At 37.7% G+C, this 13519-nt stretch overlaps 3 protein-coding genes across 4 annotated transcripts; all 3 read right to left on the reverse strand.

Moving 5' to 3' along the window:
- Nucleotides 1-372: 372 nt before the first annotated feature.
- LOC103337412 (UDP-galactose/UDP-glucose transporter 4-like) lies at nucleotides 373-3578 on the reverse strand. Of its 2 annotated transcripts, XM_008240569.3 has the most exons (8): nucleotides 3434-3576; nucleotides 3161-3315; nucleotides 2580-2608; nucleotides 2265-2466; nucleotides 1914-2156; nucleotides 1695-1796; nucleotides 1157-1264; nucleotides 373-1041 (listed from the first exon to the last, which is right to left on the reverse strand). In XM_008240569.3, exons 2-8 carry the CDS (start codon nucleotides 3284-3286, stop codon nucleotides 796-798), a joined length of 1056 nt encoding a protein of 351 aa, XP_008238791.2. In that variant the 5' UTR covers nucleotides 3287-3315; nucleotides 3434-3576; the 3' UTR covers nucleotides 373-795. The 2 variants fall into 2 exon arrangements, with proteins under 2 accessions (XP_008238791.2, XP_008238790.2); XM_008240568.3 differs by having other exon boundaries at nucleotides 3161-3578.
- A 1553-nt stretch (nucleotides 3579-5131) lies between these two features.
- Nucleotides 5132-8597, reverse strand: LOC103337411 (GAR2-like protein). The gene is made up of 3 exons (XM_008240567.3): nucleotides 7480-8597; nucleotides 6257-6380; nucleotides 5132-6002 (listed from the first exon to the last, which is right to left on the reverse strand). Exons 1-3 carry the CDS (start codon nucleotides 8218-8220, stop codon nucleotides 5452-5454), a joined length of 1416 nt encoding a protein of 471 aa, XP_008238789.2. The 5' UTR covers nucleotides 8221-8597; the 3' UTR covers nucleotides 5132-5451.
- A 3772-nt stretch (nucleotides 8598-12369) lies between these two features.
- On the reverse strand, nucleotides 12370-13409 carry LOC103344251 (dehydration-responsive element-binding protein 1E-like). The gene is given in 1 exon segment (NM_001326519.1): nucleotides 12370-13409. A coding segment is annotated over 1 exon segment (714 nt). The 5' UTR covers nucleotides 13359-13409; the 3' UTR covers nucleotides 12370-12644.
- Nucleotides 13410-13519: the final 110 nt, after the last annotated feature.

Consider the following 13519-nt stretch of genomic DNA (forward strand, 5'->3'; position numbering starts at 1 on the left):
TCCAACTCGTAACAAATATATATCATCACTGCCTCACATGCTAGAAATTGTACTAAATATCACACAACAAAATGATCTTTTATTATTTTAAATATGACATTTGCGAGACTTTTGATATTAAGAGGTAAAATATTCGTCACCATATGAAACACTTCATGACATTGATTGATCCCTCGATATATTTTTATTTTTCACCTTCTATGCCATTAATTAGAATGAAATGAACCATTGGAGTATGCACCACACTACAGCTTATTTAACTTTGGGTGTCTAAAAATAAAGAATTTGCGCACCCACCACCAATTGGTGTGCTCTAGATAAAGAAAATTGAAATCATTTAGTAACACAAAATCACAAGCAACTGGTTGACCATTAAAAAAAAAAATCATAAGCAACCATCTTATGAAAATTTGATTCAATTTCTGAAATGCTTTGAACGGGTGAAACCATTTTCACCACAAAATTTACATGACTTCTAGAATGGCATTGCTGGAACATTAGTTTCCTCACCCAAAACAGAAAAATGCAAGGTACATTTTCTACCACTATTGGGGCTTCAGCTCATTGTGTTTTGGAAGAAACTAATTCCTATCCATTCTAGTTGTCCCCAGCACAATTGTCATAAATTTTCTCCCTTGATGACTAAACTAGCCAACATTCCCCTCACTTTCTGTTGTTAAGTTGTTACCTTTCTTGTATCTTCGAGTATGCGTGGAACTATTTTTCAGGAAAAAAAAAAAAAAAAACCCCTTAAAAAGTGAAGAACAAGAACAAAGAAAACGGCAGCCTTCATGTTCAAACCAAAGACCTTTCCTCTTCGACTTCTGATCCTTTTTCATTCGTCACCGGACTCTTCCCCGCTTTCAAAGATCTTCCATGTTTGGCAACAGCACTTCTGCCAGAGGCTTTGTGTTCTGGCAACATCTTCATCATGATCCCCATGGCTATAAGAAGCAGGCCTGTTCCATGCTGGTCTGTCAAGGGCTTTGTGAATATCATATACGACAGCAACAATGTGACTGCCTTTCTAGCAGTTGTAATCTGCATAACACATATATGAAGGGCATTTGAAATATTGAAATCATGAACTTAGCTGCAGCTGAAAATTACCATAATAGAAATTTAGACTTTAAGAAGCTTAGGAGGAGAAAATTACCATGGCAGTGGTGGCAGCTCCAAAAAGGGCAATGAGAGATAGGACAGATACTTGGCCAACATATGTGGCCATGGCTTCGAACACTAACACGCCGTACACATAAGGATGCTGCAAAACATTGACAGAAGCATAATAAACATAAGAAACTAGATATAGTGCAACAAAGATTAGCCTTAAAATTGGACAGCATAAAGAGTATTGGCAGTCCAGATGCAAAACTAATATTATTCTCTGCTTAACCACCATGTGAAGTTCATGTGTGGATTTTCGCCTTGGATCAAATCGAATCATCCGTCCATCATCTCAAAGTAAAACTTTAGTTCAAGAAAACCTCAATGCAAATGAGAGATATCCCATTTGATACTCCCCATATAGATGTATGGTCAATGTCGGAGAATTAATCTGAGATTCGTCAACTATCAAATCATGGATCTTCATGATGAATTCCATATTAGATGGGCATGATGGGCACGCCATTAATGACTTGACTACAATACTACTCTTTGTGAAATCAAAGTGAAGATTAGACATCACTTACCTCATAACAAGAATTCCAGGCCTTAAACAGTTCTCCTGTAAGAATCATGGGTGGAAGTAGAAATGGCAAGCCAACAACTGTTGAGCAGAACAACATCTCTGTCTGTAGAAAGCAAAAAGTATAACAGAAAATTATAAAGACAAAAGGGTAACAGTTTTATCCAAAATTCTATATGCATTTGACGAACCATGAAATGACTTAATAGGAACTGAAGATCACCTGTGAGGTATCCGGATTTACAGTAAAGATTGCTTCTTGCAGGTTACCCAAAAAGGCATCCATGACTAGAGAACCCGATATCATTATCACACCAGCTATGCTAAAATTGGGAGATGTCTGTGCATCTGCTAAGGTGAAAAGGATCAAACCAATTACTAGAAACATTGCTGAGATGTATTCATGAATTGGGTATCTCCTTCTCAATCCAGGAACAAACGCACCCATCAACATCACAGGCAGTACCTGAATTGTCACAATCACAGTATGTCATAAATTAGGGAGGCCTAATTGACTTTGCAAAAAATTAAAAAGGCTCACAAAGCAGATCGTGTAGATTTATTGACAGTTTACCTTCGTTGATTTGAACATTATCTGTGCAGGATAATTGAGCCAAGCCAACGATCCCTTGGTCAATCCTTGAGAACCCATAAGAACGGCCGAGAGCTTCACATATGTCTTCCATGGGTTCACAATTTGCTTGGTGGTGAAACCTTGAAGGTATATGAGCGCGATATACACAAAACCTTGTACAAAGGTGAAGTACCATCCATAGCTGCAAAATTGGAAAAGATAAAGTTAAGTATACATAAGACCAGAGACAGATGAAACAATAGAAGAAAGAAGCACCAAACAGATTGGGATATAAGATTGAGCAAGGCCACTAACCTGAATTGGAGACGATTATACACGTATTCCTGAGATTAAGGTAAACATGTTAATCAAAATATAAGAAAGATAAAGGCTGCTTTTCAAGTTGGAAAGAAAGAAAATCCATGAGTATTATTACTATTAATTCTTTCTAAAAGCAGGACAAGGAATTTAAGACCATCCAACAGAGAACAGGAAAAAGACACTTGAGAGGCATAACCAGGAAATGGCAATGAAGGTTCGTATTTAGTATTTACCAAACATTCTACCAAACTCTGTTTGGTAGCAGAGAAAAGTCTATGACAGAAAAAGGAAACTAAGATTTTTCTTTCGCCTTAATATTTCTAAAGATCAAAAACCACTGCAGAACCATTTAGAAGAATATACAAACATGACGTCTAAGATTGTAAATTCCAATTAACTTTCTTTCCCAGGATCTCCTAAACAATCACAAACTTTAACAAAAAGAAACTTAAAAAGAAATAAGGCAGATAGAAGAATGTTTAGAGTCCAGGCAAGAACAACCACAAACTTTAACAATAGAAAGAATGAATTAATCTCAAAACAAACAGAAATGATCAAATGAAGTTAAAACAAACCTCGCAAATGCCATTAACGAGGTAACCAAAGAAGAACCCAGAAGAGCAAATGAGGAACTGTTGCCACCTGGGCCTATCAGAGAGTGAAATCCCAAACAGGAACCTAGCTTGATCCTGGTTCTTCATCTTGTCGAAAATCAACACCACCCCACAATCTAATCAAAACCCAACAAAGTTCAGACACTGATCAAAACCAAAAACAAGAGCTTTCAGCTCTGCATGCTGTTCTTTACTGCAAAACACCGCTTTTTATGAAAAGGGTCGGTTTCTTACACGAAGAAGAAAAGTATAAGAGGCAGAATTAAACCCTTTTTCTAAGACAGAGAGATAAAGAGAGTTTGAGTTTTTTTTAATGGTGTTTTAACGCGCTCTCTCTCTCTCTCTCTCTCTCTCTCTCTCTTTAACAGGGAAGGTAGCCACCTGGCAATGAAGCTCCAGAGGCTTTGAAAGCAGGAAGGTATTAATTGGTTTGGAGCAGCCTTTGGATTCACACCCCACCAATCACGGTATAATTGGAAGATTTTATAGAGTTTGAGTTAACCAGCAATTAAATTTCTTACGGAGAAGTTGGGTTGGATTTGATTTGGTTTGGTTTTTGGTCACTGGTTTGTTATTAATTTAACAGAGGTGGCATTGGTCGGTCAACTTGTAAAATTAACCTGACCGTTACGATGAGAGCTGGAGTAAAAACAGACCAATGACTTTTACCAAAAAAATAAATAAATAAATAAGACCAATGACTAAATGGGTGTTAATTTTCTTGTCACTTTACCTAACCAAAAAAGGTAACGGGCGATGTTTTTACGCCAGCAAACTCTCTATTCTCTCATTCCTAAATATTGTAGCTAAAAAGAAGGAAAATCCTCCTTCCAGCAGACTTTCTACTTGGCTCTCTATTTTGGAGAACCAACTTTTGGCTCTCTACATCTAGCAAAGAGGAGAGAGATTTTGGCTAGGAGGAGAGAGATAGAGACATTTGGGAGGTTGGTGGGGTTGGATTTCTATTTTTCTTTTTAATATATTTGATTTGCAAGAGAAAGAGAGAATTTATTTGCCATAATAGCTTTCTAACTATTTTAGCTAAAATTTGACTAAAATTTGGACTCTCCTGGAGATGCTCTTATATCATGTGCTTAGTCATTGAAAAATATGTGTTCAATAAATCACTTTATTTGTTAATATCTTGTATATCACTCTATCTTGTTAAACATGGGTTTGAGTGAGCATTAAAAAAAAACATTAGCATATTATTTGGTGAACAAAATTCGATAGGATTGTGTGGCTCGATACAGATTGGATGATTCATTGCTAATAGTGCCTTAAGTTTTTAAAGATAAAATTCCACCTTAACGGTTCGTAACTTTATTGAGTTTGCACCAACGTTATTAGATTTAGTAATGTGTTTACGCTAATTAGCTATTTAACAAATTTTATCTTTTCAGCTAAAACACAATATCAAATTATCAATCAAGGTAGAGGGGACATCCAAGGGCTTTAGGAAAACAAAACTATGTTCATCAAAGACATTACTTCATTAGAAAGAAGACAATCCAACCCAAACTAAAAGGTTCACACAATATAAAACAAAATGGGCAATAGAGGGAGCAACTTTGTTGCAGGATCGAGTTCTCCATCAACATGTTGAGAGCATGAAACAACGAAAAGCAGCCATTTTACATCTTCTGTCAACACATAATTAAGTCTTTAAGTGACTCTTAAAAGAAAAATTAAAAGGTAGTTATATCTTTTTCCCATGTTGCCTAACAAAAAATTAAATAATTTTGCTTATCCTATTCCTCAATATATATATATATATAACACCCTTAACCTTATCCATCTTTTTGTGTTTTTTTTGGTCTGTCATGCATGTTTGAGACACAAAAGAAAGAAAAATGGATAAAAATTCAAATTTAAAATAATTTTAAAAAAATGATATTGATCATGATGAAGAGAAAGACACAATCCAAACAGTTGCCAACAATTTCAAAATTTCATTCTTCTTTTGTTCCATGAATGTGGTTAATTTTGGACGAACCAAATGATCTATGTAGTTCCTTCCAGTCCTCAATCTATATAGTTTCCTTCCTCTCGAGCTGGTTTTAGCCATTCTAGCCAATGACCGTATGCTTCCAGTTGACCAAACAACCTCCCATTCTTCTAACTGAGTGGCGATTTTCACACTCCATTTTATCCGTACGCATTCCTCGGTCTCATTAATGATTAAAGCATGAAACAAGTAGAGGAGCGTTAAAAATTAAAATGGAAGTGTGAAAATCACTACTCGTAACAATCTAGATTAAGATATCAAGTAACAACTCTTTCATCAAAGAATTCCAAACCTCAACTTCCAACTCCAAACCCACCTCTTGTTTCTCTTCCTCCAACTCCCTCCAATTCCCACAGTACTTGTCCATATCATTCACGTAAACTTTCCTACCATTTTCCACCTCCCATCCCAACAACAACTCCTGTGACTGCCCATTGATCCAATCCTCTGCCACCTTCATCACCTCTTTCATCACCACATATTCGTCGCTGTTTTCGACCATTCGATCTCCGCACAAATCCAGCACCAACTTCTCTACCTTCAAAGTTACCAATTTGTTTGATGGGGCACTACTTGTTTTGATCAGCTGCACCAGCTCTCCTGCTTTTTCTTGGGTGCTGTTAACAATTTGGGCTCCGTGGTTATGGTTTGCACCCACCAAGGGTGATTTGGGTGTTTCGTCTTCCACCTCTGAGTCTGACATTATTTCATCCATTCGCTTCTCTAAGTCCACTGGTTCCAATTGAGCTAGGCCTTCAAACCGTCTGATCTTTTGCATAAGTTTTTGTTGGGTACCTGCACATTCATCATTTAATATCATAACTAGTAAAACTAAGCACCTCTACACTTTCTGACATAAGTTTTTTGCGCATTTCTAGCCATAACACTTTCCTCGCACCTCCAGTCTAATGGGTCATTTTTGTATACCTATCTTTCTTATCACATGAATATGCGACGTTATGCGAAAGATAGAACATAAATGCTCTAGAACCGTCAATGGACTTTTTTTATAATAAAAAAATGGGAAAAGGAGAGAGGAAAAGACATACCTTGCATGCGGGCAAGGCTACAACTGAATGGTGAGCTAGTCTGATCATCTTCGTCTTCAAATGGACAATCCAGTACGGACACTGGACTAAACTGTTCCTTCTCCTCTTTAATATTCAGCCACTCCTGCAATTTTGTTACAAAAACAATGATGTATTACAACTATAATTAATTAGAATTAAATAGAATATTTGTGATCTGTGATGTTAGTGGCGTCACTTTAGCTCCAATACAGGCAAGATAGGCTTTCCTCTTGCCCTTTTATGGTGACCCAAAACCTTAATTCTAATTAGAAAATTGGAAATTTTGGAAATTAAAAAAAAAACCATTATTCTTTTTTTATATATAATATAAGTCACAGAGAGTTTCTCACACACACTATCAAAATACCGACCATTATTCATATTCTTTTTGACCGAGAGAGCAAACGATAATAAATCTCGCCAAATAAAATTAAAGAATATATATAGTAGCAGATCAGGACATTAAATAATAGTGGCAGTTAGGTATGCCCAATATTCCGCCAACCCAACCAAAAATGACCAAACCCCTTTATGACCGACGGGAGGACCCTAAAATTCCCAAACTACCCATGCGAGTTACAATTACTCCACCTTCCCATTAAACGCCTCCGCTTCCAGAATAGGGGCTTTATAGTAAATTAAATAAACTCCATTTTAAATTGAAGAGGTGTGATCTAGTATCCCACGTAACACGATACTAGGTACTCTTGCGCGCTTAACGACGCCGTATATCCCGCTAGTCGACAAGAAGTAGCGGGAACGTAGGCGTCCAACCACAGCTGTGAGAAGCACCTGATTCAATTCCCCAGATATACCCCACACGTGAAATTCACACAAAACGCAATCCCTAGGCCCACCCAACTGAGCCGGCTCAGTGTTTTCCCGCTTTACCAACAATTTCAAATTTCCCACTCCGTCCTTCACTAATCCCACCCGCCCAACATCTTCCTCTCAAACCAAAATTATATCTACATTTCCGTAAATTAAATTGATTCATAAAGTTAGCAAATGTTTGCAATCAAGACCCTCACATCCACTGTGAAAATTAAATTTAGTTATAAATTCTAACGTGGCAAACATCTATGGAACCACGTGGTTCTCACAGATTCGGCCACATCAACCACCAGCCGGCAGAGAGAGACAATCCATGGAGTATTTTATACACGCAAAGCATTAAATAAAAACCCGTTTGGTGAACGTACCTTTGCGTTTTGAGGTGAGCAGGTGGTGGTGGTTGGTCTTTCGATGGAAACGGAATCCTCGCCAACTCTCTCGCTGACTTTGTTAATTGAACTCGTCCTTTCACCCTGCACGACGTCGTTTCCGCTCGAACTCTCGGAGCCTAAGGTAAATTCACTCTCACCCCAACTGTTACAGTTACGGTTACTGTGGCTGTCAGTTTTACTCTCACTGCTTCTGGTACTGGTAGAGAGTCTAGAGCCTGTGATAGCGGTTGTGGCTGTGGTTTGATCGGAAGGTACAGATTTTTCCTGGAGAAATTCACGGAACAATCTCAACCTTCCGTTGTCCTTCTTCTCCGCTTGTTTTTCTTCCTTGCTCTGTTTTCTCCAGAAGCTCTTTCTCCGCAGCCGCCGTGAGAGGCTTCGCGGGATAAGCAGCACTCCTTTTCTCAAGACCGGGGAAGGGTGCCTGACGGAGTGAAATGGCAGGCTTTTAACGACGTTAATGACGGCGTCGCAAGCGGCGGAGGCTCTGGAACGGCTTCTGTTGAGTTTAGGAGTTTGTTGATTAATCTTGCGAATGGACGGCTGACATGAGGATTTGAGGTCCATGTCGAGGAGGAACCGGACGTTGGTTGTGCAGCAGTGGCGGCGGGGGAAGGATTTGAATCCGTTGGATGAGCAGGAGCTGAGATCGTCCATTAGATAGTCTTTCAGAAGCACCGGCTTCTGCTGGGTCGTAATGGATTTTCTGGAACCCATTGTTAATAATATGACTTTACGAAAAAGAAAAAGAAAAAGAGAAAATGGGTAGCTTTATTTTAAGATAACAGGAAATGGGTAGCTTGGAAATTCAGAGAAAAAGAGCCAGTGAAGCTTGAAATGGAGCTTCTGAACAGTGGAAACAGAGGAAAACAGAGAGAGATGAGTATTCTGCTAAAAGCTATGGGGTTAAGAAGTGGGTTATATAGTGGGTGAAGAAAGAGATAGGTAGGTTCTGATGTGTGAGGTGAAGATCTCAAGGTGAAGGTGGGGGAGACAAAGGATCCAGAAGAGAGAGAGAGAGAGAGAGTTTCTGCAGCAGATGAAGAGGAAGAGGAAGAACAAATTGAGAAGGAGCTTGGATGGTTCTTGGGGTGGAATTTGAATCCAAGTTTGGGGTATTATATTGCTATGGAGTTTTGAACTTCACTGGGCAGTGAATACTTTATGAGTATTTTTAGATGTGGAAAATTAAATGCCTGCTGCTTCTGGTTTTTGGGGTTTGGACTGGTATGAGACCAGAAGTTGACCTTGTAACGATTTTGATATTCTATTCTGTCTTGATCTTCCATAGCAGAATTTGTCTACCTCTTCACACGCTTTGCCACTTGTCCATCCACGTTCACCCTCTCTAATTTGTTTTTGTCTTTCTCATTACGGTAATCAGTGCGCATATAGCATACAAAAATCAGAAAACGCCTAGCCGGCAATAGAAAGTTATTAGAAACCACACAAAGTTAAATTTCATTGTGTGAATTTTGCATATATACTTTCGAACACAAAAATAACTTGAATGTATACTGTAACGCATGCGTATTATGAAAAAATTATTGTGTACAAGATATTTCATTCATTATGCTGATATAATATGATAAAATAAAGTGTAATTTGAAAGAAATATCATACATATCACGTCAAGTATCATCCAATCAACGGAGTCAACAATTAGATGATATCATAGAACAAAATATATATCGGCGAAATTTCAAAAATGAAATAATTCACTTGACTCACGCACACAAGGGTTCGAACCCCTTCCCCCCCTTCTAAGTTCCGAGCCACTTAACCACCACGCTAGTTATCATTTCACGATTAGTATCTATGGACTATGGTATTTATAACTCTTCCAAGCTGTTTCTCAAAATAGAAAATAATTACTTATTGTTCTATATTGTTGATCAAATATTTAATTACTTAATATAATTTATTTCATTCCTATTTAATCCATTTAGTGCCTATTTGGCATAGCTTATTTGGATTAATAAGTGATTTTAAAAAAAATTTGGGAAGCACAGCCCATTTGGTAAACTATGAGAAAATCACTTATTGTCAAAAATTACTGTGAGAGAAAGTTATAAGAGAAAATAACTAATGAGGTGCTTTCATTTTATGATTATGCGGGAATCAGTTTCAAAGAGGCGCTAGGTTTAATTGTTATGCAAGAATCATTTTTTTGATTATATGTGAGAATTAGTACCAACAACACTTTTTACAAAAATTTCACCAAACGTGAAACTGCTTTATCTTCCAGCTGATTTGTCTCATAGAAAATCTGACATTGATTATTTTCACAGCACAGCAATGCCAAACTGGCCCTTAATGTTATTGCTTATTTTATTATTCATTATAAGTACTTACATTACTAAATTCCCCTCAAATTGTTGCTTGATTACTTAAATCTCTATAATTATTTTCTTTATTTCTTATTTAATTCTTCCTTGGATAACTTTATTTATGTTCTTAGTTAATTTTCAATCTTCACCATTATTGTTTAAGAATGGTAAAGTGCTTAATTTTCATGACAAATCAAGTTGATTTACATCTTTAATTATTTTTCAATTTTTGATAAATAATAAATATAAAAACGTGTACCATGTCATGATGTCCAATTAAATAAAGTTACTTATGTATCTTACCATGCAATTTATAAAGTGTAAACTATTGTAGTAAAAATGATAAATAAATTACTAGAAGGTGTTTAATTTTCTTTCATTAATTACTCTAGATTTTTCTAAGTCACAGAGTTTGTCAGCTCGCAATATAATCGACTTAAATCACTCAAACCTATTATGCAATGCATTTTCTTCCAATATTTTGTATTAAAATAATAGATGATTGACTAAATAAACTTTTTACAAAGTTTCATTAAAAATTCCCATGTATTTATCACAATTTTCGTAGTTTTTATTCAATTTTTATCGATATCGATATTTTTGTGTTTTTGAATCACAGATATTTTCGAAACCCTCGATATTTAAGACCTTGGATGATACTAAGTCAAAGTCTTTTATGCATACTCAACCTAATGGTAAATCCGTTGAGCATTAGTTAAGCTTTCCTATAATGTATTATATGTTAATCAGTCATAAGTTGACCTTTAGTTACAATTGTTTGGATGATGATCGTTTACTCCATTTTTATAACCAAATTAGAAGATAACAAATTTTGACCAATCATCATAATCCTAACCCATGAAAAATAATGACATAACACAAATCATATGTGGCTTCTGGCTGTGACAATGGGGCAAAGAGAGAATTAGAATGCAAAGACTTTGACCTTCGAGTGTCAAATTGGAAAATAGTTAAAGTGGCTTTTCTTGGTACTGAAAAACTGATGGGCTAACTAACTGAAAATCGACACAACATAAGCAGTGAGTGACTGGGTAAATAATCTGGAGAATGAGGTGTGCATGTGTGTGTTGGGGGGTTTGATTTAATTGGTAGACGCACGCGTGCTTGGTTTGGTGACGATGATTACGTCGGAGTTGATAGGAATTTGAAGGCACTCCCCCAAAAGGTCAGTTAGCTTAGCTGTGTTGTGCGAGTATAGTAATGGGAGATATTTATGAGCTTTACTGTGCACGCCAGCTGCAGCTCTTTGCAACTATCTGTTTCCTCCTTCCCTACAAGTTTAAAGATATCGTTTTTAATGACCCAACAGTCCGAAAGCGTGACAATAAATTTTATGAAATTGAGTATGACATATGTTAGATCAAAATATGAATAGTCTTACATTGATATTTGAGATAAAACATCATAATTGGATAGGTCCACAAATCTGATAACACCATAATGGATATTTGACTTAAATAATTAAGTTGAGGATAATATCGATACAATTTACTCCGTCATAAATGAGCTAAGGGGGGTTGGATGTTGGTCTTACTAAACCAACCCCCCTTTTATTTGAAGATAATTGAAATGACGACAATTTGAAAAGGAAGTGTCAAGTAGGGACTTTCCATTGTTTGTATGGAAAAAAGATCTTCTTTAGTTTTTATATTTTTTATTTTATACCTTTTTTATAATCTAAAGTTAGGTGGAAGAATTCTAATTTGGGATCCCTCTCGAATTTCACAAGAAAAATACCACATGGCTAATTGGTTGCTAGAAGATCCTTAGTGTTCTCCAGTTTTTGACGGATACATGTCGATATATGCTTCATATTTAGCAGATCTTCAACTCTAACTAGGGTAATTTCGAGGCAAAATGGGAATCAGGTAAGGAAATTTTTGAAGTTTAAAAATCCCTGACGAGTACAGATAATGGATCATATTATTGTACAAGTATGAGATGAGAATAGTTGATGTGCAGTACCTCAATGAAGTCAACAAGGCTTGTTGCTCACGTTCAACGAGAAAAGAGAAGGCTTCGTTCTAAAACCATGTCTACGGATGAGTTCTGGAGCTCTTGTGACCATTGACTAGTGTCCCATAATGTATTTTAAACTCACCAAACCACGGATTGAATCTATGTTCTTTTTAATTAGATATATCCAGTACAGTCCGGCCCAAGCATACCTCAAGGCTTTAGTGAACATGTCGACCGGCTGTTGCAAGGTGGACACGTGTGCAAAGAAGAATGGAGTAACCAAGAGAAGAAAACAATCTGTGCCGAAGAAAAATAACCCCCAGCCCACAACAGTAGAAAAAAAAAAATAAGCACAAAAATTAACAGCACCAAAAACAAAAAAAAGTGAATAGCCAAGAGCCAAAGGGAACAAAGGAAAGAGAAAGCAACTCAACTGAGAGAAGGAGAAAGGGTATACATGGACTGAGCAAGTGACACGTATTGGTTGGGCAATGGAAGGCAGCTCACAAAAGTAGCACACATGCATATACCCTGGAAAGAGGCAAAACTTTCTCCATCAAACATTAGATGCTTTCTTTTTATATTCAATAATTCCAAATTAGGTAAACTTTTGCACACCTAAATATCTTTCATACCAAAAATATCTATAACACACCTAAAATATCTATATCTAGAAACTAGACAAAGCACAGTACCATGGTCTAAACACACAAATATTTCCAAAAATAAAAATCTTTATGTTCGACTCACTCATGAACAAATAAATACATATGAATCGAACAAAAGACACACTAAACCCGAGAGACAGATTGACTAAAACAAAAACATCAATCAGATAGAGAAACTCCACAACTTGGGATCAGCTTCAGTTTCCATGTCATCCCAATTCAAGTAGCCAGCTAAGCATTGCGGTGGAGAAAGAAGAAGCCCTTCAGCCATGTTGTCAATCAACCTTGGCATATCAAACATTTCCTCCTCATCCGAATAAAACAAGTTTAATCTGCCGCAGCTTTTTCCCATATCCACAATAGCCTGCTTCTTCTTCTTCTCTTCCACCACAACCGTTCTCTCCTTCTCATCACTGCTGTCGCTGAAAACTCCACCGAACTCCACTGGCCTGAACCCTTCAGCGGCCTCCGCAGCTGCCCTCTGGATATCCGTGGAGTCCATGGATGCCGCCACCGGCAGCCTCCAACCGGAGTCAGCAAAGTTGAGGCAGGCAAGCTTCCCTTTAAAAGCCAATGCCGCCACGTCATGGGCACGAGCAGCCATCTCAGCCGTAGGATAGGTCCCGAGCCAAATCCCGGACTTCTTCTTGTTGGGCTGTCTCAACTCACACACCCACTTGTTGTTGTCCCTACTCCTCACACCCCTATAAACCGGATGCCTCGTCTCTTTGAAAACCCTCCTTCCCGCGCGCTTCTTCGGCCTGCTCGACGCCAGTATGACGTCCGAAGTGCGTAGGGTGGTCACGCTTGCGTCGGATGACGAACTCGACTTGGGCTGGTCGGCCGAGTCAGAAAGCTGAGAGAAGATCGTGTCCATGAGAGTGAGCTGAGCTGTATATTTGAGTGGTGTTTCTGAGAATGAGGGAGAGGGGGATTTTATAAATAGGGTTTAGGGCAGGTGGGGCCCAAGAGTGGACACGTGAACACGAGAGTGTTCGGAGGAGTGGCAAGTTCCCATAAAAAACAGACAAAGGCGAT

This window comes from Prunus mume, linkage group LG7 (assembly GCF_029339155.1).
Source record: "Prunus mume cultivar Tortuosa linkage group LG7, ASM2933915v1, whole genome shotgun sequence".
Classification (NCBI taxonomy): Eukaryota; Viridiplantae; Streptophyta; class Magnoliopsida; order Rosales; family Rosaceae; genus Prunus; species Prunus mume.

Bases quoted from the DNA above. Each gene is read 5' to 3' on its own strand.
- LOC103337411 (XM_008240567.3), bottom strand. From the start codon at position 8,220: ATGGGTTCCAGAAAATCCATTACGACCCAGCAGAAGCCGGTGCTTCTG. The intron at 6,381-7,479 runs GTACGTTCACCA...ACAAAATTGCAG, and splicing joins GCTCACCTCAAAACGCAAAG to GAGTGGCTGAATATTAAAGA. The intron at 6,003-6,256 runs GTATGTCTTTTC...ATGAATGTGCAG, and splicing joins TAGCCTTGCCCGCATGCAAG to GTACCCAACAAAAACTTATG.
- LOC103337412 (XM_008240568.3), bottom strand. From the start codon at position 3,286: ATGAAGAACCAGGATCAAGCTAGGTTCCTGTTTGGGATTTCACTCTCT. The intron at 2,609-3,160 runs GTTTGTTTTAAC...CCTTAATCTCAG, and splicing joins TCGTTAATGGCATTTGCGAG to GAATACGTGTATAATCGTCT. The intron at 1,797-1,913 runs GTGATCTTCAGT...TGCTTTCTACAG, and splicing joins TAAATCCGGATACCTCACAG to ACAGAGATGTTGTTCTGCTC.